Source organism: Cebidichthys violaceus, unplaced genomic scaffold (assembly GCF_023349555.1).
Source record: "Cebidichthys violaceus isolate CVI_PGR_0920_01 unplaced genomic scaffold, fCebVio1.0.p SCAF_30, whole genome shotgun sequence".
NCBI lineage: Eukaryota > Metazoa > Chordata > Actinopteri > Perciformes > Stichaeidae > Cebidichthys > Cebidichthys violaceus.
In genome coordinates, this window is record NW_027176484.1 from 759,862 (window position 1) to 784,387 (window position 24,526).

A 24,526-nucleotide genomic window follows, 5' to 3' on the forward strand; every position below is an offset into this window, starting at 1 on the left:
CAGCGCACGGCAGCTCTCACATGTCATCCAGCTAAAGAAAAAAAAAAAAAAAACCCATAAAGCAGCAGCTTGGCTCAATGTTGCCTACCTAGCAGTTGTGAGCCGCAATCTTCTCGGTGTTATTAATCCAACTTTGGAGTTCCACACCTGCCAAGTGTGATTACGAGCCGTCTCCATCACGGCGGATGCAGACAGGTGATTCATTGCAAGTCATTTATTTTTGACAACTCTTAACAGCAGTTTGATTGCTTTCCGAAAAATTATTTTGCCAACCGACTGTAATGCAACGGAAATGTTTACCATGCAGACGGTAAAAAAAAACAAAAACAACGTAACCCTTTTTAAAATAGTAAATAATTTGACTGTGAAGTAACCTGCCGTCTACCCTGTTGCACTCTCCGCTCTTATGCTATCCCTTTGTGCTTTCAAGGTATACACACGTCAATATCACATTTCCTGCCAGCGTGGTCAGTTCAGATCCTGTTTGTGCAAAACATTTTCCAAGCCTCGGATGCAGGAGATGAGAATATAAATGAAATGCCAAAGCAGCAGCGGCGGCGGCGGGGGTGGTGGTTGGCTGGTCGCTGTGAAGAAAAAAAAAATGTTTGCTTTGTTGAATTTATGCCAAGAGACAACGCCATCGGCATATCAAGTATAACAGTATTTGGCTGTTGAGCGGTGAGATCCTGGACTACGTCATATATACCTTTTTTTTTTTAAAATTAAACTCACAGCCATGCATGGAAACGGTGAATAGAACGTTACCTCTGATTTATCCGGGCTGCCTTGTGATGTGATTTCAGGAACCACTGACCCACATCACTTGCCCACTCGATTCATAATTCAGCGTGCATCGCTGTTATCTGTGCACGGGGTTGGCATCAAACGCTACTGAAATACCCATCGCATACCAACGCATTAACATTCATGTTAACCGCATAGAGAATGAAGCGCCGGTCTTCATACGGCATGTATTAAAAAAATCAGTGCGCAGCGTTCCAAATGCTCATACGCTGCTACATAATACCACGTAATGAATACTGTAGTGCGCGCTGTGTTGTCTTTTATACAGCTCCCTTATTGACCCGTAAAGGAAAAATATTAAACAATACCTTTTTTTTTATGATATTTGCCTCGGTGTGTGTTTGTTAAACTGCAGCTTGTCTTTGGAACAGCCAGCCGAACATCTGAGGAATAATTGGCTGCAGCTTGAACTGTTTAAATTCGAAAAAAGGAAAAGGGAAAGATTAATAGGTTTTGTGCAAAAAAATGAAAAAAGAAATGCTGTGACACCACAGGAGAACAATGTGACAAAAGTCATTCAAGACAAATGTGTGAGTGTGTTTCAAAAGTTGATCAAAAGCAACGTATTGTCCTATTTCACCCGCTAATTGCATTGCTAATGAGGTGGTAATGTTTTGCATTAGTGCGTCGTTTATTCCTATCGTGAAATAGTAATTCTTAGTTTCAGTTGATGCTAAAACAATTATATGCCAACAATTATAATGTTGTGAAACTTGAAATCAGTTTTTAATTCAACACATTTGACGACAAAAGTGCCTCGTATGATTGCAAATGTCACTCGCGCAAAGATCTCCGTTTACGCACCGTCGAATATATTCACGCAGCTTTCTTTTCGCACATTTGTCAACATTTGTCTAACTGCTCTAAAACATCACAAACTTAACCTCTTTATTCAAACAGAAGTAATATACTATTGTGAAAAATTGCTTTAGACAAATACGTTCCTGACACTTTATGTGTTTGAGAAAGCCGTGCTGTGGCAGAGCGGCGGGGGCCTCGGAGAGAGCGAGGACGAAATGTGTGCTAACCGAGTGTTTCTCGCTTCCCTCTCTCACTTGACAGAGAGGAGATGAAGTCCCTCCAGGCAGCCTTGCAGAAGCAGCTGGACGAGGCGAACGAGAGAGCGGAGAAGCAGCAGGCCACGGTAAGACAGAGCCGAACCTGACCGGGCAGCATCCGGTCTCCTCTAACGGGCCCCGTCACCTGTCACACGGGCCCCTCGGTGATCCACGCTCATTACCCAGCAGCCAGCTCTCTCTCTCTCTTTCTCTCTCTCTCTCTCTCTCTCTCTCTCTCTCTCTCGACCTCCTCGCGACACCAGTTAATTGAAACGCTCAGCAATTAGCGAGGGAAGGCTTTGTGTCCACACCCCCCTAACTCAAAAAAAAAAATGTATAAGAAGAGACAAATACCTAACAGCGTATACTTATCTAGCCATCTTCTCCATCAGCAGTATCTACCTTTCCATCTATCCCAGCTGCTGTCAACCCTGCTTTTAATTAAACTCAACCCAGGTATCTTAAACACCTATCTGGCAAATCAAACGAAATGAATCACTTGGTGTACATGATCTCAGAAAAGCGTGAAAATGTCCCGAGATGATGTATTCAACGTCGCTCATTTTCGTCATATTGACCGTTTTTTTTCAAAAGGAATCACGCCGCGAGGAAATGAACCGGGACACATTTGTGATGTTTATCGACTGTGAAGCGGTCCATAGCATAACAAAAAAAAAACAGCAAAATGCTAACTTTCAAGGAGCTGGAACAAGTGATATTTTGGCGTTTTTTTTTTTTTTTTTTTACACGATGACTATTGTGATCAATTTGATTATTGAGAAAAAATAATCAAACTGTCAAAACTAAAACTTCAGATATGGAATAAAATAATCCTGTTTGCAAATGGTACTCTGCTACATAGAGTGATTATAAAGACCTAACCAAGGCATTTGAGGTTATTAAGCTGCATAATGTGTATGACAATAGTTCAAGACTCGATGAGGGGATTGGGAGAACATTGATGAGTTGAAAGCTGTGTGTCTTTTTTTAAAAAAGGCTTTGAGCTGGAACAATCGGAATCAAATGAAATCACCACTTCATCTTCTTGACTCAGCATTTCTCACGGTCACGGGATATATTGACAGTATTAAAGAGAACACGGGGAAAATGTTACCTTTTGCTCACTCTAGCAATTGTGACAGGAAAAAAAGAACTCACTAATGACTTTTGTTGAATTCACACGGTCTGCTGCAGATTTAGAATCACTTTAACCTCTTAATGAGTTCAGAGTGAGACTGCTGCAGCGGCCCTCAGCTGTCAGAACCAGTGAATCAGACAAACAGAGACAGCAGATTATTGTCATCTAAAGGTGCCTGTTCATCGAAAACATATTCAGCTTTTGTTTCTAATCATTTGACCAATTATTGGTCCTTTAGCAAGATAACTTTTAACTGCCACAAATGTTGACGTCAAAATGGAATCAACCTGTTGTGGATTTGATTATTTTACTGTGTGGACTCCAGACTAAATAGCAAATATAAACCTTAAGAAATGAACTTTCAAAAGATGCTGCTCCGTAAAAAGGTAGCTTTGCAAGAAGAAGTCCGTCCTTTCAGTGGACAAACCGAAGCGATGTTCTCCGCTGTATCAACTGAACTCCACTTGTGCACCAAACCTCTGCTGGTGTAAACAGAACCTCATTTAAAATGCATCGCAGCGAGTCAATGCTGCGTTACAGGAAGTTGTGTTTACGCATGTGCTCCCTTACTGTATTGTCCCACTTTTCCATCCTCGCGTTACTCAGAGAGACCACCTCTAGTTTCTGCAACCAAACTCCTTAATCAACAAACCAGCATGGCGCCCGTCTGGCTGCACTGCGCTGCTACAGCGCTGCTGGCGGGGTTCTCTATACATCCTGATGTAAAGCTGCTCCTGTAGGTCAAATGAGCACAGTGGCGTTAAGGATCCACAATCAAACCACGTAAGATAAATAATAGTACGGGAACGTTTCAAGTGACGTTCTCGCCATTTTTGCTAAGACCGGTGACAAATCAGTCGCTTTGGGTTTTTATAGTTTGCGTTTGACATTTATGTTCTGTTAAATGGTATTTATCACCCCTGCTGAGATTGAAGATTTAAAAAAAAAAAAAAGAACACCTCGGCAGCATGCTAATGCCACACGCCTTCAGTAGAACAATGAAATAGCACGTCTGGTTTGGAATTGAGTGGGACAACGGAGCTTTCAAAAAAAAAAAAAAGAAGCCCCGCAGAGTGAATCAACATTATGAATGTTACAAGCACCTTGCTTGTTAAAAAAAATTGTTTTTGAAATATTTATTGCAGCTTCTGATGTGTAGAAAAAGCAACCAAAAAGCAGAAGACGCGAGGTATGGGCAACGAGATTCAAGGCAGCTTTATTTCAGACGGCATTCTTCATGAGGAAGATCATCTTTTTGCTGAGTATGCATTCTGCACATCAGAAGCCGTGGTAAATATTTTCATTTATGCAAGCAAAGGGGGGGGGGGGGGGGCTCTCCAACTTCTTTGTTCATAACCCTGCATTGAAAAAAATAGAAATACTGCATCTACAAAATCAATTATTATAGCTATGAAATGTTTAGAGCCTGTGATTTGACGTCCTCACGCCGGCGGTTCGATCCTCGGCTGCTACGTGTCCTTGTGCCGAAGTGTCCCTGAGCAAGGCACTGTAAACCCCCGGGCACTTCTCAACAGCCCACTGCTCCCAATAAGCTAGGGATGGGGGTTAAATGCAGACGTTACATTTTCATGTATGTACCAAAGTGTATATGAATTTAAATTTTTCAACAGTCATAAAAAGAAGTTATCGCACCGAAATACGTGAAATGACCGTATTTACAGCGCATTACGTGGCGGTGGCAGCACGGAATTTAACGTTAGGTTTAGGCAACAAGAAGGGAAGAACATATCATGGTTTGGGTTCAAATAATTACGCTTGTTGTGTAACTTATTGCGTTGCCTCAAAGTTGACCTTTGGCAACGCAATAGTCTCCTGGGTGAAAGTCCTGTGTTTGACCCATCCGTCCACTGTGACCTCAAACTAAGCAGCGACACGGGACGCTTTAGTCGACTTCTCATCATTTTTAAACACATTAACACCAAATAATTTACTTTTTAAGAGGTCGTGGCCATTTTCTGTGAGATCAGACAAAAATGGTTTCAGTCCAGATCAAATAATCTAGACAACTATTGAATGTAGCCTCAAGAAATTTGGTTCAGTTACTAATGGTGGTCCCCCCCCCCCTTTGTGACCACATCTTCAACCCCACAAACACGTTCACGCACACGTATTTGGCCGTCTATTTCGCAAAATGTTCATTGCCGCTTACTTTAATAAGTTAAGCAAGCTTACATGCTAAATGGTGACCATGGTAAGCATGATCTGCTGCTCTTTGTGGACTCTTTGTTTTGTTGTCTTGACAAATTGTTAATCGTTATTAGGACTGTTCTAGATATATCTCTGGAGAATTAATCAACAGATACATGATTTCATCACTACATGGTTTATATTTCAGACAAAATTATCTTTTGTGCATCTACGTTTCGTTTAGCGCAGCTCGATAGTCCAACTAACTTTCATTCTTAACATTTCAAAATCCACAGAGAGCCAGGGTTAGCAGATTTTTGTGATTTTAAAAACAACGGTTGAACTAGCAATGTTTACAGGTGGTTACTATGTTACACCTCTCTTTTACTAAATGCTGCACCGGGATATGTGTGTGTTGTTGTTTTTTTTTTTTTTTAAACCACTCCCGGGGGACGTGGCGGTGACTGAAAGGCGCGAACATGAACCTTGATGTTATCACGCCGTGCTTGGGGATGTGAGTCAACCGGTGAGGCTCAGTTTACAGTTCCCCCCCCCGGGGCACAGAACTCGTATGAGGTCACCAGCCCCATGAATCTTTTCCTTTCTTTTTTTTTTTTGTCCTCCGGTCTATCTCGATGACCTCACTCAAGGACAGGGAGTGCTTTAAAAAAAACGAAAAAAAAAAAAAAAAACCGTCTTTGCTGAATAAAAAACCCCAGAAAGAAAGACAAAAAAAAAAACCTTGGCCCTATCTGTCTCTCCCACATACTGAGAATTCATGCTTTCCAAACACACACGGGGGGGTAGCCCATGGCAGCAGTTTGCCATCTGCAGCTGCCGTTTGAACCTCTGTCTGGCTGCTGAACACGAGCCACGGGCCTGCGCCAGTAAGACGCGCCGAGCTTGCGATATATATATATATATATATATATATATATAAAAAAAAAAGGACTGCAATAAACAAAGATATCACTCTGACACGATAAGCATATGGGCTATTAAATCAGGCGCACAGCGGAAAAGCAGGCAGTCGCTCGCTGCAGGAATAAAATGCCTCGGCGTGTATCAGTATCGGCCTGCATTTTAAAAGAAGCTCGGATGAAGCATTTCTGGACACTTGTTACGCTGAACTAACTTTTCTGCGACGCGAGAGAAACATAATATGTGACAGAGGGGGTGTTTTTATCAGGGTAAAGAAAGTCTTTAAAATCTCAATGGGTGACCAACCGAAAACTGTGTTCTGAAGTTTCACTACAGCAAAAAAGAGCTTCTGTGGCGCCATCGGTTTATAGGGAACTGTGCTCAAACTCACCAGCACTGCTCACTCTGGTTAAATTTAAGAATCAGATCTGCTTGTAATCACAAGCATTCAGCGCGCTAAGCTAATGCGCCGAGGCAGCTTTAATTACTCCTTTTATTCAATTGGTAATTAGCAAACTACATGGTGTGCGCTAGGATGTTCTTTCTTTCTACTTTATACGTTTCTATACATTTGACCGTTGATGACATCATGCCCTCTGCTTGGGGGTGTGTGTGTGTCAACCGGTGTGCTCTAGATCAGAGGTCTTCAACAGGGGGTCCGCCATCCCTAGGGGGTCCGCAAAATTTTTGATTAGACAATTTCATTTTTTTTTTTTTTTTCCCAAACATGAATCTGTCCATTATGTTAATAGTTCAGTATTGTATGCAAGATAACAGGTTTGTTTATGCGTGGCAGTGGCATTAATAGGCCATCAATCATTTTTCGTTTCCACATTTATGTTTAAAATAAAAACGTCAGTTTGAATATCTTGTATGCATGATTATCATACAAGGTGTGTTTATGAATGTCAGCTTACTCACTGTACCTTTAAAATAAAAACATGAATACATGAACCTGAATAGCTTAGTATTGAATGCATAATAACAAGGTATGTTTATGCATGGCACCAGGCCCAGTTTAATATAAAACACTATTTTATACTATATATATATAGTAGGGGGTCCCTGCTCCATCTCTCTATCAGTTTCGGGGTCCTTGGCCTGAAAAACATTGAAGACCTCTGGTCTAGTTTATAGTTTCCCAGGGTGCTTTGCTAAGAGACAAAAGAAAATGTGACTTTTAGTTTACGTTTTCCATTTACTCCTGTTTGAGTGATGTTTACTGCGGTGCTCACCCATTTTTAAATAGATTCCATGTCTTCAGTAGCAACAGATAGTACCGTGGGGCGATTGCAGCCATTGAAATGTTGGGGAAGTCTGACAACATAGACAGACTGACTGAAGTTTTTTGGGTATTTTCATTGGATTTAGTGATAATACCAGAACAATACAGACTGTTGGCTTCCTTGTCCTTTGATGGTGGAGGTCTGTAAACCACATACTGACACAGCTTTTTTGTTTATCGACCATAATCGCCTTAATTTCACATATACTGCCTAAACTGGTAAGCTCCAAAACAAACGATAAAGCAGGGTATTCAACAGGACCGTGTTTCTTTTCTCTTTTCTGTCTTCAGATCAAATTTCTGAAAGTGGAGATGGAGAAAAAAACCAAAATCATCAAGGATTTACAGCAAGAGGTGAGTCATCAAAGTTTCATTCCAGGCTGGGTTTTTTTTGTTTTTTTTCAATCCTGCATTCAGCGTATGACTTCATGAGGTATATATTTAACCATAAAGGAAACGTTTACTCTAATTTACTGATCAAGAGCCCACTCCTCCCGCTTTGCCCACTTCCATTTCATTTAATGATTTCGCGCCTTTGCCAAATGCCTTCTGAAAGTCTCCAGAGACTCGGCCGAGAGCTTGTTGCTTTCAATCAAAAGGTGGGCATATATATATATATATATATATATATATATATATATATATATCTACACGCCGGCATGAATATATCTGTTTTACCCACTACTTTGTAAACACTGCAGGCAGTCTTTGATCATGATTACGATCGCAGACTGCGATGGTGAGAAATTGGTAGCTCTTCTCCCGCCTCTTGTGCGATGGAAGTCTTTCTGCGTGATTGTTGAACATCAGTGCGGAATAGTTCGTCTAAAAAGATGTTTTCTCTCTCTCTCTCTCTCTCTCTCTCTCTCTCTCTCTCTCTCTCTGTTTGATTCTGAGGGAGCTGACACCAAAGTCTGACATTTACCGCTGATGCCTTAGACAGCTGGAGGAAGGGGGGAAAAAAAAAGAAGAAAAGTTCTACTTGCAAAATACTATTGTAGGTGTACTGAAAAATATGTGACACCGCATTATCTTCCATTTGGCTTGTTATCTGTAGGAATATAAAATGCAGCAACGAAACAAAACAAGACCGTTAAACGCAACGTAGCCACATCTGCAACAGCTGCCTTAAGTTGGATTTGTCTTTGTCTGTCAGCTATATGTAACATGGGAAATGAGAACAAAAATGAAACCTCTGCAGACCAGTACTGTGTCCAATTAAATTGATTTCACTGATTTGTATAGAGGAGGAAGACCCTTCACTCAGTTCAAGGTGTAAACGCAGAGAGCCTGCTTCTGAATGACGTGAGTTTTTTTTAAAAAAAAACCTGTTTGTTGACTCCACTCTGTGCAGAAAATGCAAATGTGAGCTCATTCTGACTGCGTTCATTGAGTAAATACGCTTTGGAGGTGATTAACTTGTCATCTGGAACCTTAATGACACGGCAAAACACTTCTAGTACACATCATTTGCTATTTAAATGTTTTCAAATAGCTGTGTGAACTTATGAACACATGGTGCCTTTGGCTATTATTCAGATATTCCTAGCTGTTAAGACTTTCTGATTATAATTAAAATATAAAAAAAAATAGGCCCATATTACGGTAACTGTGCCGTAGATGTGTTTTTTTTCTTTTCTTTTTTTCTTGCTTTATGAAATGCAGGCAATTTAATTACAGCACGAGATCGTGAGAGATGATGATGATGATGATGATGATGATGAAGAGATGCTGAACACCGTGCTGCTCTCTGCTGCAGGGAGAGAAAAAAAAACTGATTTTCGCCAGATGTTCGAATTAGTTTGAGGCCAAATTTGACTAAACTCTGCTTTGGTAACGCGATAAAAGTGTCTCAAATGAAGGAACCAGACGATGACGTAATGACATCAATTTGCTGCGATCAAACCGTTTCAGAGAAGAAACCCGCCGTTAATGCAGCTCTCTGTGGATTCGTCACGGTGGATCACAGAAGTGGATCCGATGAATGGCGTTTGCGTCGCGCCCTGCTGGGTAATGTGATTTTGTTTCCGTCAAAGTTGATTAAAAAAAAAAAGTGAAGGATGAAATTAATTCACACCTGGAGATATAGCAAAAAAAAAAGGTTTGATCTTAAATCCATTAACGGCAGGGAAATGTTTTTTTTTAATGAAGGCAAGTAATCCAACATGTTTATTAGACCTCAAGGACACACACACAATGAGTGAAAAAAAACCTCCTTTATGGCAGATTTTGTTGTCCAACATTATGTAAAAAAAAAAAGTCTCCGTGCAGATCCTTCTTCTTTCCCAGTATCTCACGTCGTCGTCACACTACGTACCACTCAGTACATCTGGTGATATATATCCTGAGTGTCATTGTAGATATTCCACTGAAGAAATAGACCCAATAAACAGTAATAGTTTCCAAAGCAGAAAGGCCTCGAAACATGTTTCATTGCATTTAAAAAGTAATACCTCAAGTAGCAATTTAATTCATATGAACGCCGGCGACTTTGCTCTTGCGCGCTTAACTCTGTGAGGGGTAATCAGAGACATGGTCCACAATCAATCAAGTCATTTTCACAGTAGGGGTGTCGCACATGTTGGTAATGCGACGCAGATCGCTTTAAGTGACTAAATGACCCATAAAAGGAGGCCGTGATTTCACTTTGTAATGAACAATTAGGGATTTCTTTTAGTCTGAAACAACGTCTTGATTTTGGAAATGGAACAGGTACCGAGTCGCTGACAGGGAGGCGTGGAAACTGTCTTTGCTCTGATGCTTCAGACGCTTTTTCTGTCCACGTGAAGCAAAAGCATTGAGGTCGGTTACTGAGATCTACGAGGCAAAGAGCAGGAGTACGAAAAAAGGGAAAGCGCCTGTAAAGACTCCCCTCCTTAATACCAGCGCTTCATTTGTTGACATTTCGAGGTCCGCCTTCCTCTATTCCAGATCTACATATCTTGAACTTTCTAGGTCCGAGGAATAATCACATATGGGGTTCATCCGTGGTTAAGAGAAGTCTGAACTTTTCCTGACATCTGTGACGCTCTGGCATTTAAGTCACGGCTTACGCGGGAACCTCCCCCTCCCATCCCCCCCCCTCCTCCCCCGCATCCATTGCACTCGTTGAGTAATAGAACATTTCTTACGTGCAGAAACTCAAAAGGTCAAAAGTGTTTAAGCATTATCATTTTGCTGCTGCAGAGTCCACTCCTCTGCGGTACGCTCTCAACTCTGGACCTCTGAAAGGGACAAATCTGACAAAAAAAACTTTGCATCATGACTTACATACAATCAATGCTGCTGTAACCTCAAACATCCCTGCTGGTAAGAAACTCTACATTGATAGTTTGATACGAATCATTTATTTCGACCTGTTAAAAAAGGAAATTAAAACGTTGTGCATTTGAAAGCCAAAATAAACTGTTTCCTGCAGAAGCAGATAAAGTCAGTATCTTGTAGACAGTGTGAATAATACGGCCCGTCTTGTTCCCATTACAGATACACTGCACTGCTTGCGACCAGCTTGAATAAAAACAGAAAAAAAAACAGTATTTCCTTGAATATCAACATGTCTGAAAAGCATAGATTATTTAATGGTAAGCCTCAGAATATTCTACGCGTAGTTTCCATCACAGTCGGTCCTCTGATGCCGAAGCGAGAGCCCTGAAGTACGTCATGCATGGTTTTAATGTTTCAGACTGTTTCAGAGAGTTGATTCGACGTCATGATTATTCCTGCAGGCTGCGGTTTACTTCCTGCGTTCTGCTGCGAGCTGTTCCTAATATTTCGTCGACCACATTTGTATCGACGAAATATTGCAAAACCTCTCTCGGCTCAACAAAAAATGATAAAAACTATACATCACGAGCTTAATGACGGCAGGATTTATTGCGGGGCCTGTTGTGTTAGACCGCATTGATTTAGTGCGTCTAATAAACCCGCACTCCCAGCTAAAACTTGAGCACACACCCTGTACTGTTCTAATGTGACACCATTACTCAGGATTGCGATTCTGCGGCCATGTAATGTGCACAAAAAAAAATAAAAAATCCCTGATAGAGCTGAAATGAACACTTGTAAAGCTAAGCATATCCTTTGTTTACACCGGCGTTCGGAATGTGTTTTTTATTTGCACATCACAGTGAACTGCGCCGCGTGGCGTCAGCGGCGATGCTTTATGGCTGCCATCCACTGTGAAGTCATTATCAATGATTTGCTTTCAGGGCTTATTATGAGTATTTTTGACGGAGGATAATTTACAGACCGACTTGGATCCCGCTGGGATTCATCAGGTTCTCGCAGAGCATCGTAATAGACAGCTTTGCCACACACTCGGCTCCTCGCTGCTAGATGCTGATGTTTCCTTCCCCCCTGTCCAAAAAAAAACGTCTTCCCGTCATTGTCTTCATGGTCTTTCGTGTCTTCCTGATGTAATTTCACCCGGGCTAAACGGCAGAAGGAAATCGCGCATCGGGGGCATTTTGCTGGATCTCTCGGTGATGCTCTTACTGGAAAAAAAGAAAAAAAGTGAAGTGAACTCGGCATCGTTATGTTTGTTAAACGGGACAAAGACAAAAACAGATGAAACGGCTGAAGTTAATAGAGGTTTAATATCATAGTCTAGCGAGTCATGTAGTTGTGTTTTTTTTATTAGAATTACCACTGATTGATGGTATAAAGTTACTTGTTCATGATCTTCAGAAAGTGCTAAAACGCAAACATTAAAAAGATTAATTTCTAAATGTTCGGTTTTATTGTTATTTAAAGTGCAACAGAGGCACAAATAAAAATGAGGAAATGGTAGGATGTACTCTAATTGTGCAGAACGCATTAAATCCATCTGTGACTTTTCTTATAGTGGGGGCAGTAAAGGCCAGAATGTTCTGTCCCTGTGAACAAAACAAACTGATAATAATGGCCCATTGTCTCGTTATACCTCCACAAGATGCACTGAGCTGCATGGCATTTCTGGCTCGGGGAATAAATGGCCTCACCGCTCCTCCACCGCTGTATATTACTCAACATCTGTATAGTCACTGCATTAACGCAAAGACGCGCTCAACACCATCGAAGACCCCCCCCCCCCCCCCCCCATCACAACTAATGTCACGCGTATCATCGCTGACATGCTTGAGCCCGACTTGTTAGCGTTTATTGTAAATGAAACAGGTATAGTTAGATGGCAAATAAGGTGCTTTTTTAAACAGCGGTGTTCCATTTACACAGTAGCAGTTATATTTCTTTGTGTGCTGACTTTATGTGAAACGTTCCACTGCCACACTCATGACAGTCAGAGCATGTGAACGCAGCTCCCACTGTTCATCAATGTAACGCACCGTAACTCCGAGGTGATTACGGTTACCCGGCGATGTCCGGTAGTCTCCGGTGAGAGTGACAGCTGGTGCACGTTGTAACTCTGTCTCTTTTGTAGTCCTCTCCTTTTCATACAACTCGTGTGTTCTTCTTGTGACGGTGTGTCTTTAGGGAGGCTCATACGTTCCGTCATTCGCTGATCCTAAGAACGTTCCTCTTCCACAACACTAGTCGTCCTGCAGTTTGTATCTATCCACTTCTCTGTGACATTTGTTAGCTTGTCTTGCTTTTGTTCATCTATACTTCTCCCACATGCTGCATTAACGTAGTCTGCCGAAGCCTCCCTCCACCGCTTGTTTGGGTGATTTGCTGTCATCAACGGTGTGTATTGCATTTTTTTTTAAACTACCTTAATGCGCGATAAAATAATTGTCGGCGTTAATGAATTAATGCGTTAACGCGATAATAACGCGTTAACGTTAACTTGTCCAGCACTAGTTTTTACATAACCTATATTTGTTTTGTTTATATATTTGACAATGTAACGCATGCATCACTTATAAACTGCACGTGTGGTGGTGTGGTAGGCTAAAAAGAAAAAGGCTATAATCATTATCACAAGTAACCAAACCCCAGCATTCCAATAGTGGATGGTATACAGGAGTGGTTCTTTTTACAGCTTGCTTGCAGGTTGCATTGGTCTAGAGCAAGGCTTGTGAGCTACTTTTAAAATGACCAAGTCAAAATGATCTACCTACATTAAAAATGCAAAATATCTATTTATTTATTTATATATATATATATATATATATATATATATATATATATATATATACATATATATATATATATATATACTGAGTATACTTTATATTTACAATATATGTTGGCGTACCTTGCATAACTGTATGAATCCTTATGGCACAATACAATTCTGTACATTTTTGGTCATGCCTTACTCTGATGACTTGCACTGAATGGAATCAACCGGGGTTGCATAGTCCGGACAGTAGCTGCTGGTAGCCAGCCTCAAGCAGACTTCAAATGGTCATCAGTCATGGTGGAACAGTGTTTGGACTTAATATTCATTATGTGGGAAAAGTAGAGCCGAATAATGCAGTCAAGAAGGAAGCACATTTCCTCATGTTTGGGTACTTTTTCCTCTGTGAGTAAGTTCCAAAACTGTCCGTGAGCCCTAGACTTCAGCTGAATGTCAGCCTGTAGTGTCAGAATCTCATCCTCCACTCCAGACGAGTTCAGGTGAAACAGCGTTGCAATTTTTGAATCAACCTCAATATCATCTCAAAATGTGCAAGCACATAAATGTAGCAACTGGCTCGAGTAAAGCAAAGTCTTGAAGGCGTTTGTGAAACTCTGGCAGACACTTGTCGATCTGCTGTGTGTGTCACTGTCGAGTTGCGCACACGGCTTCCGTTGCGTCTCCAGCTCTGACGCAAGGTTTTTGGAAGTTCCCCAAATCACGGCGCTGCAGCTTTAGCTTCTGTAGCAGCAATAAATTGGGAGGCTAACTAATTAGCTCGCCGGAGTTGTGATCTCAGACTGGCTGCCATGTATGTCAATCAAGTGGCAAATGCCATGAAAACATAATTTTTTTTTGAATGGCATGCGATCTACCTGCACTACCTCCGACGTATTGGGCCCCCCTGGTCTAGAGGATTAGCCACGGAGACAATGTCTATATCCCAAATGTGAATACGTTTTAGAGGACAGTTTATAATCATCCAGTAATTCACAAGAAGAAAGACTCAAAGTCTACGAACTAAACTTCTTGCAACAGAACAGGCTGTTCTTATACACTTTGTTGCTAAAGTTATTCATATATATATACCCTACAAAATCAATTTGTTTGTGATCCACGTAACCGTGAACTAGGAAGTATAAATAACGTCGGTGTAGGGAGGAGGGCAGGGTGGACAGGTCGGTCGAAACGAGCGGAAATTGACCCGTGCTGCTGGAGAGCGCATGAAAAATGAGGAATTCATTTTCATAAGGCATCATACAAATATGACGATACGTTGAACAGAAAATATATATTTTTCTGCCCGCCTACGCTGTCAATATTCTCGTGACCCGAAGAAGGTTGCGAACCTTTCACTGGTAGGAATCGAAGCTACGGCTTTAAGTTATTTTTAATGTATGATTTTTTTTCCTTCATGTGAGTAAATTAAGTTTCTTCAGATTCGAATAACAGGTCAATACGTTGGCCCCTAAAGCATGTGGAAACCAGCTCAGACTGTAGACTCGAGTTTGTGCTCTCAGCTAAAACGTCACCGCGGTGAATTCTGTCCAGATGCAAATAAAATCCCAACAACGGGTCCGTGTGTCTTCGCTTGCGACACCCTGAACTGAAAATACAGCAGAGCTTCTGTCTGTCAAAGACAAACGTCCACGTGAGATCCGTCACTCAAAGTGCACAAAAACACAGATAACAACACAGGTGCAATCAACAGCAACTAATGACATTCCTTAAAGCTGATTACCGACACAATCAACACCTACCTTGTTACAAACTCGGTAGAAGAATTATGAACGCGCCTATCGTCGGGATAATTGAGGTTGAGAACTTGTGTGATTTGTCCTACTTTTCTGCCCGTCCACGCTTCTGGTTCCGTGTATCCGTTTGTATTTCTCTCTTCCACAAATCCTTTTGTAATTGCCTTGATTCTATGACTGCGTATTAGGGCCATAGGTTAAAACAAAAAAAAAGACTACATTATAGAGCCCGGGGGAATGAGGTAATACTCGGAGAAGAAGTGCACCGAATTTCCAAAATTACAGTCGTAAATTTACAACAATAAACATGGATATTCTCTCAGGTTAAAGTGGGATTTCTTTAAGAAAGAAAATTATGCGTTTAAATTATACGTCTAAAGACACATGCGAATGTTTAAATATATATATGTTATATGTATTATATACATATATATATATATATTATATACATGTATATATATTATATATATATATAATATATGTATTATATATATTATTTACATATATATAATACATATATATTACTTACATATATATATATATATATATATATATATATATATATATATATATGTGTCTTTAAATGTTTTTTGGTCATAACTTAGATAGATAATTTGTGAGTTATTTTCTTGTAAATTTGCCAGTTTAATCTCAGAGAATATTCAAGTTTTTTCTCTAAATATAACCCCCCTCCCCCCTCCATAAATATATATATATATATATGTATAATATATATATATATATATATATATATATATATATATATATATATATTTTTTTTTTTTTACCTACAATGGTCCGATACTCACACAATTCTCGTGCAGGGAGTATGTACTTTCATTTCATGACATCATACACATTTCTCATTTCCGGCACCAAAAAACAGCTGTGATCTCCACATGGAGCATTGATTCTCACTCCACAGGGATCAGGTGTGGGGTGGACGGGACCCAGAAAGCTTGACAGTGAACTCTCGTCTTCAGAAACACACAGACACACACTTCAATTCATCAGACAGCTTTGCTGTTCAAATCAATCAGTGTCAAAAATGTCTTAGTAAATGTCTGAGTAAATAAGTGCAAATTACTAATTCATATCGAGCAACCGACAGCTTCGTCCTTTCGCTAATACTGGTCTCGCTGCTCCTTACAGATGAGAGGAAAAGCAGTATAAACTCGTTTCGTTAGAATCACGAAACCATTATGCATAATGAGTTTAGAGTTCACTCTAAAATACTGAGTCAGTGTCTGCCTCCCTGACACTGACGGGGAAGCTCGTTCCAACCGGAGAAGCACTGCAACACCGTCTCCTGCAGCACTGCACAGCAGCAGCGCCGGAATCACTTCTGGAAGTTGGCTAAGCCGGCGGTTCACTTCCTCCTGGTTCGTTAATTGCCTCACTGTGAATATGGTGAATAAGTGGTCTTCTTTAGATAGAAGTTGATCAATGTGATTTTTTTGCTCCTAAAAGAACAAGTCATTTATTTGGCATTCACTGTTTTTATTTTGCTGCGCTGTTAAAACACTTTTGGAAATTGTTCTTTACATTTTCGGGATGCGAACGTTCCTCACAGCCAATAGATAAAGAGGCATTAAGTGTACACCAGTGTGTACACCAAGTAGCAGGAGTAGTTTCTGCGGTGGCAGGGTTCAAAGTGAAAGTCTGGGATGTAGATGCCATGAGCGGTGTGGATTACACCCGCAGTGGATTTGAGTGTTTTCATGATCTGGGTTAGGCTGCGAAAAGAAGCATCGTCGGTCTTCTATGGCGGAGGCTGCTGCTGTGCTGGAGGTGTTTTCCGCCGTTGATTCGTTATCAGCAGGGCCGCTTATGCAAGAGTTGACGTCAGGGTGAGAAACTTTGTGAACCCGTTCAGTTTTTGTACTGTTTGTGGTTCTGTTTCCTTTATTAGAACTGATAGCCCAGAGCTAAAGGGATTGGCGAATGTAATTAGGCCTTATTTAATCCCCGTGTGTGAACGAACACGATGTCTTCCGCGATGATTTTGCACATAAACACAGAAAACAAATCTAAGAAATGCTATTTAGAGAATTTTCAAAATCACGAAGTGCAGTAATCCAGCCAGTGCTTGTCTGTAATGAAATCTGGAGTTGCCGGTAAACCTGAAAGCAGAATGTGTTGGTTCAGTGTCTTGTACTAACAGGAGGCCGCCTTCCCTCTGGGAGACAGAGGGGCGGCTTTCTATTAAATCTGCATTTATTCCCAACACTGCCAAAGTGCTGCAATATGCAAAAAAAAAAAAAGGACAAAAGCGGTTACCCTCTGTGAAATATTTTATTTACAGGTAATATTTCTCACTTCACAGAATTTCCATATATTATTGTCACAGCCTGAGATTATCCAATTAGTTTGAAACCTATTTTATAAAGTATTTTCTGACAATGTTAGAAAGCACAGAGCCTCTAATCGCACCGCACAGCCGAGGGACGCTCCATTCATCACCAAGTGTTTCGTCCAGAACATCTCGTCATTTAGCAGCACTTCCTGTTCCGAGGTTGTTCCCTGATATAAGCAGCAGCTGTTGGGATGCTGTCACAGTCAGATGTTCTATCTTTTCCAATCATTTTCTGTGCAGCTTCATATGTGACGAAAGACTCTGTTTCTCAACATAAACCGTCCCAACAGCCTGAAGCCCACGGATACAGATTTATGAGATGAAAGTTCTTCCACTGCAGTTAAGATTTCAATGTTATTTTTCGTGGTCTAGGACAGGGGTCTTCAACGTTTTAGGCCAAGGACCCCCAAACTGATAGAGAGATGGAGCAGGGACCCCCTACTGTATACAGTATAGTGTATAAAACTGTGTTTTATCTTAAACTGGGCCTGGTGCCATGTATAAACATACCTTGTTATTGTGCATTCAATACTAAGCTATTCAAATAATACACAGGTTCATGTATTCATGTTTTTATTTTAAAGGTACAGTGAGTAGTGTGGCCGTGACACTGACATTCATAAACACACCTTGTATGATAATCATGCATACAAGATATTCAAATTTATGTTTTTAGTTTAAACATAAATGTGGAAATGAAAAATGAGTGATGGCCTATTAGTACCACTGCCATGCATAAACATACTTTTATGCATACAATACCGAACTGTTAACATAATGGACAGATTCATGTTAGGGGAAAAAATAAATAAATCCCAAAAAAATTTTGTCTAATCAACCAAAAATTTTGCGGACCCCCTGTTGAAGACCTCTGGTCTCGGAAATAGGAATCTACTCTCTTAAAACCAGAAACCAGAGAATTAAGTCTCAAAGATGTGATGAAACTTCAAAACAAGCGGCGATGTATGCAGGCAATCATCTCGAAGACATCGTACAAGACACATCACATAATCTTATAAAACAATAATAAATAAACTCACCACGTCTCTGACCGCCAGCCACATAGGCCAGAGAGGCACTCTACCAGTGTGTGTACTGGTAGTTCTGTTAGCTGTTAGCCAAGAATCCTGTCGGCGATTGCACTGACCCGTGTTATCACTAGCGGGCCCGAGCGGCCGGAGGCCGGTTAGGAGAGGCAGAGCGGGGGGAGTCGGCAGGCGATCGATGTCAGAGCAAAACGGACAATAAAAAGGTGGTTTTTGACAAAGTGTGAGTCACTGAAACCACGAGAGGTCCCTTGAGCGTGTGCAGCCGCAACTGGTCGCACTGAAATATAAACACAGTTTGCTGCAGCGGGATGAAAGATTTGCTGTGGACGGACACAGGGTTGCGCACACACACACACACACACACACACACACACACACACACACATACGTGAGTGATCGCATGAGTCTCCCGGCACAGATAAAAGTAAAAACAGCTGTACTTACCCTGATCACAGCTGGTTTGAAACGTTTCTGGTTTGATAATTAGTTGGGCAATAGATAGTCGGGTTAATATTCTTTAATATAGCTTATATATTACATTTGATTCAACAGCATTTAAATGACCATATGTCTATTGTGTGGCAGGCCTGAACTACGTGTTGAAAGAAAAATCATTCAAACGCTGATATCTGCAACCTAGACATCTAAAGACCTACCAGATGAGCTTTATCCTCAACGTCTAGACATCTTGCCTGCTGAGATGTTTTTTATTGACACAGTGAGAACTCGATACGCACGCCTTACAGCTTTCATGATCCAGAGTCTTATATCTATTGTTGCATTTTGCAAGCCATCAGAAAAACCCTGAATCATATCGACCCTGAACTCCACAGTGAAAGCAAAAAAGTAACAATCAGCCACAGAGTTAACCCCCGCCATCAACGAGACGCTTCTCTTTTGAGCTTTGCGTCAATTTGAAGTCCAACAAAAAAAAAAAAAGAAATCCTAGTTCCTCATTTGCAATGTGTGGGAAGTCTGTCTGGGTAGCTCAGCCACCTGCTGGCAGCTCCTACATTTATGCATTCAATCTTCGAATTTTCCTCTTGAACTCGGATTAAATGTGTGTCACTCTCTCTCTCTCTCTCTCTCTACGTTGTTTTGCGCTTAATACAGAACTTTGACTCCGTGTGGCTCGGCGCTGAACTGGAATCATAGAGAGCTTGTTGGAGAGAGAGGCTGCGTGTGTTCAGAAGCACGGCGTCACGCTGTCACTTAGCACCGTTGCTTTATTCCATGGGTATTGATTTCTGGCCCTCGGCTTCCAGACGAGTGACCGGTTTTCTGTGGTATTCAGCGGTGACACTGTAAAGTGGACGGTCTATTTTTTTTATATTTCTTTTTTTTTTTTTTTTACAGAAATACATCCAAGTGCTTCAAGACCGATGAAAGCTTTGACACGTTTCATAAAATGCCTTTTCTTTACTGTAGCTAGGAGGTTTTTCAAAACAAACAGGACGGTCAACTTCAAAATGTCTTCAACTCATGAGACAAAGATAAGTTTGAGACCAGCCACACAAACAGCCTTATTCTTAGAATACGAACGCAATATCTTTATCGTTATTCTGATGGGACATCCTGTAGCTGGGCTGATAATATACTGACAGATACATCTGATGACACCACTATAATTGAAATACATCTATCATTCAGAGTTTTTCTTCACTATAGAGACTTTAGTGCAGACGTAAGCAAAAAAAATAAATTGGGAATTTGGTGCATTTCCATACTTTTAGGAGCGAATAAACTACTGAATAGCAGTTTTGTCAGAAGTTGGGACTTCAGGCTGTGTGGCCCCTAAACAGAGGAGAAGAAATAGATGCTGTACACTGGAAACAAAACAAGTCGGCTGAGCCCATCCATCCCATGAACGGAAGAAGAACGGTTTCTTTAATGTCAGCTACTCCGCGTCACGCTTACTGCTGTCTGGAGACAAAGACGAGCGTTCAATTATACGGGAATGTCCAGGAACAAACAGCTGTTCAGCCATGGGAGTTAAATATCCGTTGTTATACGCACCTCATTTGCATCTTATGTACATCAAAGGAAAATAAATCAAATGTAAATGTCAGTAGGCAGCTACCTTTGTAGCGTCCAGGGAGCAGTTTGGTTGTGTTCCGGTGACTTGCTCAAGGGCACTTCAGGCAGTGCCCAGGAGGGGGGGAACTGGCATCTCTCCAGCTACCAGTCCACGCTCCGTTACTTGGTCCATACGGGGACTTAACCAGCCACCTCACGGTTCCCCAGCCAAGTCCAAACGGACTGAACTACTAGCATGTGTTGATTACCTTCCAGATTAATTATGAATTGTGTTGTAAAAAACATGAACGCTCTTCCATTTCTTCTCCACTGTAACTCGTGTCTCTCAGCGCTGACCACCAGACACACACACACACACACACACACACACACACACACACACACACACACACACACACACACACACACAGTTAGTTCAGAGACCTGCATTCATTTTGAAATTACATTCGGGGGCTACTCTCAAAGCGTTCAGGGTTAAGCTTCGACAAAATGACCTGGCAACACCCGTGCCCGTAACCATAGTAACTCACCGAGTGGCAAGTCGCTAAAAGGTTTGAAAAGTCAGACTACGTGTGTGTGTGTGTGTGTGTGTGTGTGTGTGTGTGTGTGTGTGTGTGTGTGTGTGTGTGTGTGTGTGTGTGTGTGCTCGTTCCACAGTGAATCCATGATATTCCACACACTTAATATTGCAAAATGTAGAAACAAACATTTGAATAAAGCACATCCAATAACAACTAATTGAAATAATAAATCACAACAATATATATATATATATATATATATATATAGTTGTTGTGATTTATTATTGTATTTTATGATAGTGATATTAGCAATAAAAATGTTGATGTTTCCTTATGGGGGCCATATTCATGCAGCTGCCAATCACAGCCATGCGTTTTGATTGCGTAGTTGGATTTTTGACGTATACTGCAGCCAGCCACTATAGCGGGCGATGGGGATGTTTTGGCTTCCCTCTTGGGGAGTTGTTTGTTGTGCGGTCCATCTTTCTATACAATCTATGAGTGGAGACCGTTTGGGTAAGAGAAGATGGAACGCCATTCAAGGAGAAGAAAGACTCAAAAACTGCAATAAAAGCAGAATTGCGAAAAAAAGTTAAAAAAGTTGTTAAAGCCTTGTGCCGTGAGAGATCGTCAGGTGTGCCGTGGGAATATGTCCAATTTCACTTAATTGGTCAAAATAAATATTATTTATTTGCCTGCAACATACAGTAGTGGCTGGCTAAGTAATTACATACTCTTCCATGCCAGTGGGTGGCAGTAGGTAGCGCAATAATCACCGTGTTAATTTAAGACGGTAGAATTAAACGACGCTGTCTGTTCCTGCAAGGATCTCAGCTTTGTGTTCATCTAAGGATCAACACATTGAGGAACTTCAATTAAATTGTCAGCATACATGCTGTATTATGCTACAAGGTGTCATTTGGTAACTTTTTTTGGTTGTTGGTGTGCTGCGGGATCTTCTTAATGTAAAAAAATGTGTTTTTTCTCTACTTTTTAATTGATAGAACTGGTAGATAATTACTCCAAATAATGCTAATGTTGCTCCGTATCTATATCTTGAAAGGTGATGTTAAGTCAATATTGTGTTCACAACGTATCGCAGGTGTAAGATCATTCTTAAACCTAGCATTGCTAAATTTAATCACGTCTGAGCTGAAGTTTATTTTTCTGCCTCACAAAGAACAAAAGTTGTTCGTTTTGTACGTGTATTACTCCGAAGGATTTGTAATGATTATGAACACTTTTATGTGTTTGACTTTTCCAAGTAGGACGAGGTGAGCCTTCAGATACCACGTTAGTTCTACTTTGTTGTAGTTCTTTTAAAAGATCTTACATATTGAACAGTGTGCCTGCAACACAGTGGAAGCACATCACATACAAAATGAAGTACCTATTAGGCTTTAGAGCTCAACCTGATGATATTAGGCAGCTAACGGATGACTTCATAAGACCGAATTGCTGATGTACCATTATAACCGACAGCATAAAGTCTATAGTGTTGACTTCCATCCTTTATTTCCTCCTTGCAAATATTTTAGTGTAACTCATAAACAAACTCCTTAGTTCTCAATGAGATGCGATATCATTTGCATAATTAGAACAGCTACATAAATTGTTGTCAGGTCTCTTGGCAACAACAGCTTGGTACATTAAATGGGTTTACTTTCCACACACCGTGACACCCTTGTACATTCAACTGTTATTCAGAATTTAGAAAGTATTGCACCATTAATGCACAGCAGTAAGGCCATTGCACAGTGTCGGTCCGTTCACACCTACCGGATGCTACTGTTCCACATCCAATGAGGTATGATAAACGTTTCTCTTAATGGAACAAATTAAACCGAATAAAACGGAATGGCTCCTTGTGGTATCATGGCGGAAGATTATTTAAAACGCCATTAAGCGTCATCGATCCTCACATCCACAGCTTTATTGATTGTTTAGCACCCTGTTAAAAACGGCCACGCGAGCTCCAAATACTGATCGCCTTTGGGCGGTTTTGGCATCCAGCGCATTGGTCCCCTGATAAAAGATAAATTGCCATTCTTAGGTACCACTTCCCGTTCCTACAGATAAACATGTTGGGAGCAGCTTCGGGTTCCATTTCTTGCTCAACAATAATTTAAACCTACCAACTATATAATGAATGTGTAACCTGCTTGAGCTACATTCGACTCCTCGCCTTACCTATCGTTCTTTTTGTTAAACATTCCTTATTTAAACTCCAAAAGCTTGAGGAGTAACTGCACACTTAAACGTGCTTTTAAGCTGTGAACTAAATTAATTTGACTGTACTGTGATGAAACACACTTCTGCACTTTGTTATGCTATGACGAGAGGGTGCACATAAAGTTTTTTTCTCATTTAGGCGCTGGCTAGTTAGCTTGCTAACATTAGCTGACTAGTTAGCTTGTTAACGTTAGCTTAGCTGGCTAGTTAGCTTGCTAACATTAGCTGGCTAGTTAGCTTGTTAACGTTAGCTTGTTAACGTTAGCTGACTAGTTAGCTTGCTGACGTTAGCTGACTAGTTAGCTTCTAACGTTAGCTGGCTAGTTAGCTTGCAAACGTTATCTGACTAGTTAGCTTGCTAACGTTAGCTGGCTAATTCCGCCATGTTTTCATGGCAATGAGAGCAGACGGCCACTCGGGCTGAATTCGAGTCGCTCCGGCCGCAACGGTACGTCTCAGAAGCCGACGCCCGCTCTCCTGCCGGCAAAGTAGCCTCCCAAGGATGGACCCCGTAATTTGTGTCTCATTGTGGTCTGATTAACGGTAAATCCATGAAATTCAATGCCTCATGCCATATCGCTATTTCCTAAGCTACTGTAGCTGTCATATTTGTGGATCCAGACTTTCGTCATACAGAAGTGGCCGTGGTTTCATCTGCTTAGCCCCTTAAATATTTTTTTCTAAATAATGCAGTGGCTGGACTCAGGCCCAGACCTGGGGGTGGTGTTACACTTTATTAACAGAAGATGTAGTTACTGAGGCTGATTGAGAACCCAATGTCAAGCAGAAACAGACTAATCATCATCAGTCACAACTATTAGAGCTGTAGACTTTGATCACAATGCGTTTTCTTCCATCACTTCAATCCAGAGACAGGATAGCGATGCTTTGGGCCCATTGTGTATTTCAAAAATGTGATTTACTCAATCTGAAGTAATATCAATTCATTTTTTTATTTTTTTTTATTGCTGCAGTGCTTCAATTAATCTCTCAGATAATTCACTCCCAGCATCAGAAGCGTTACTGTCATCATTTCCACCTGATTTATCAGATTGTTCAGGCGTTTTGGAATCATCTTGAACAAATACGAGGAATGACAAAGAATTAAAGGACCGGAAAAGATTAGTGTTCAGGTGGGTGGGTCACTGCGGGGGATGGGCTGCAG

The 24,526-nt window shown here is 41.0% G+C and overlaps 1 protein-coding gene across 2 annotated transcripts in view; it reads left to right on the forward strand.

Moving 5' to 3' along the window:
- The window catches only part of LOC137882199 (leucine zipper protein 2-like), a 117,423-nt gene that overhangs the window by 79,469 nt on the left and 13,428 nt on the right, over nucleotides 1-24,526 (forward strand). For both annotated transcript variants that reach the window (XM_068724368.1, XM_068724369.1), the window contains exons 4-5: nucleotides 1,867-1,948; nucleotides 7,646-7,708. In XM_068724368.1, the coding sequence (XP_068580469.1) occupies nucleotides 1,867-1,948; nucleotides 7,646-7,708 (145 nt within the window). The remainder of the gene's footprint in view (nucleotides 1-1,866; nucleotides 1,949-7,645; nucleotides 7,709-24,526) is intronic.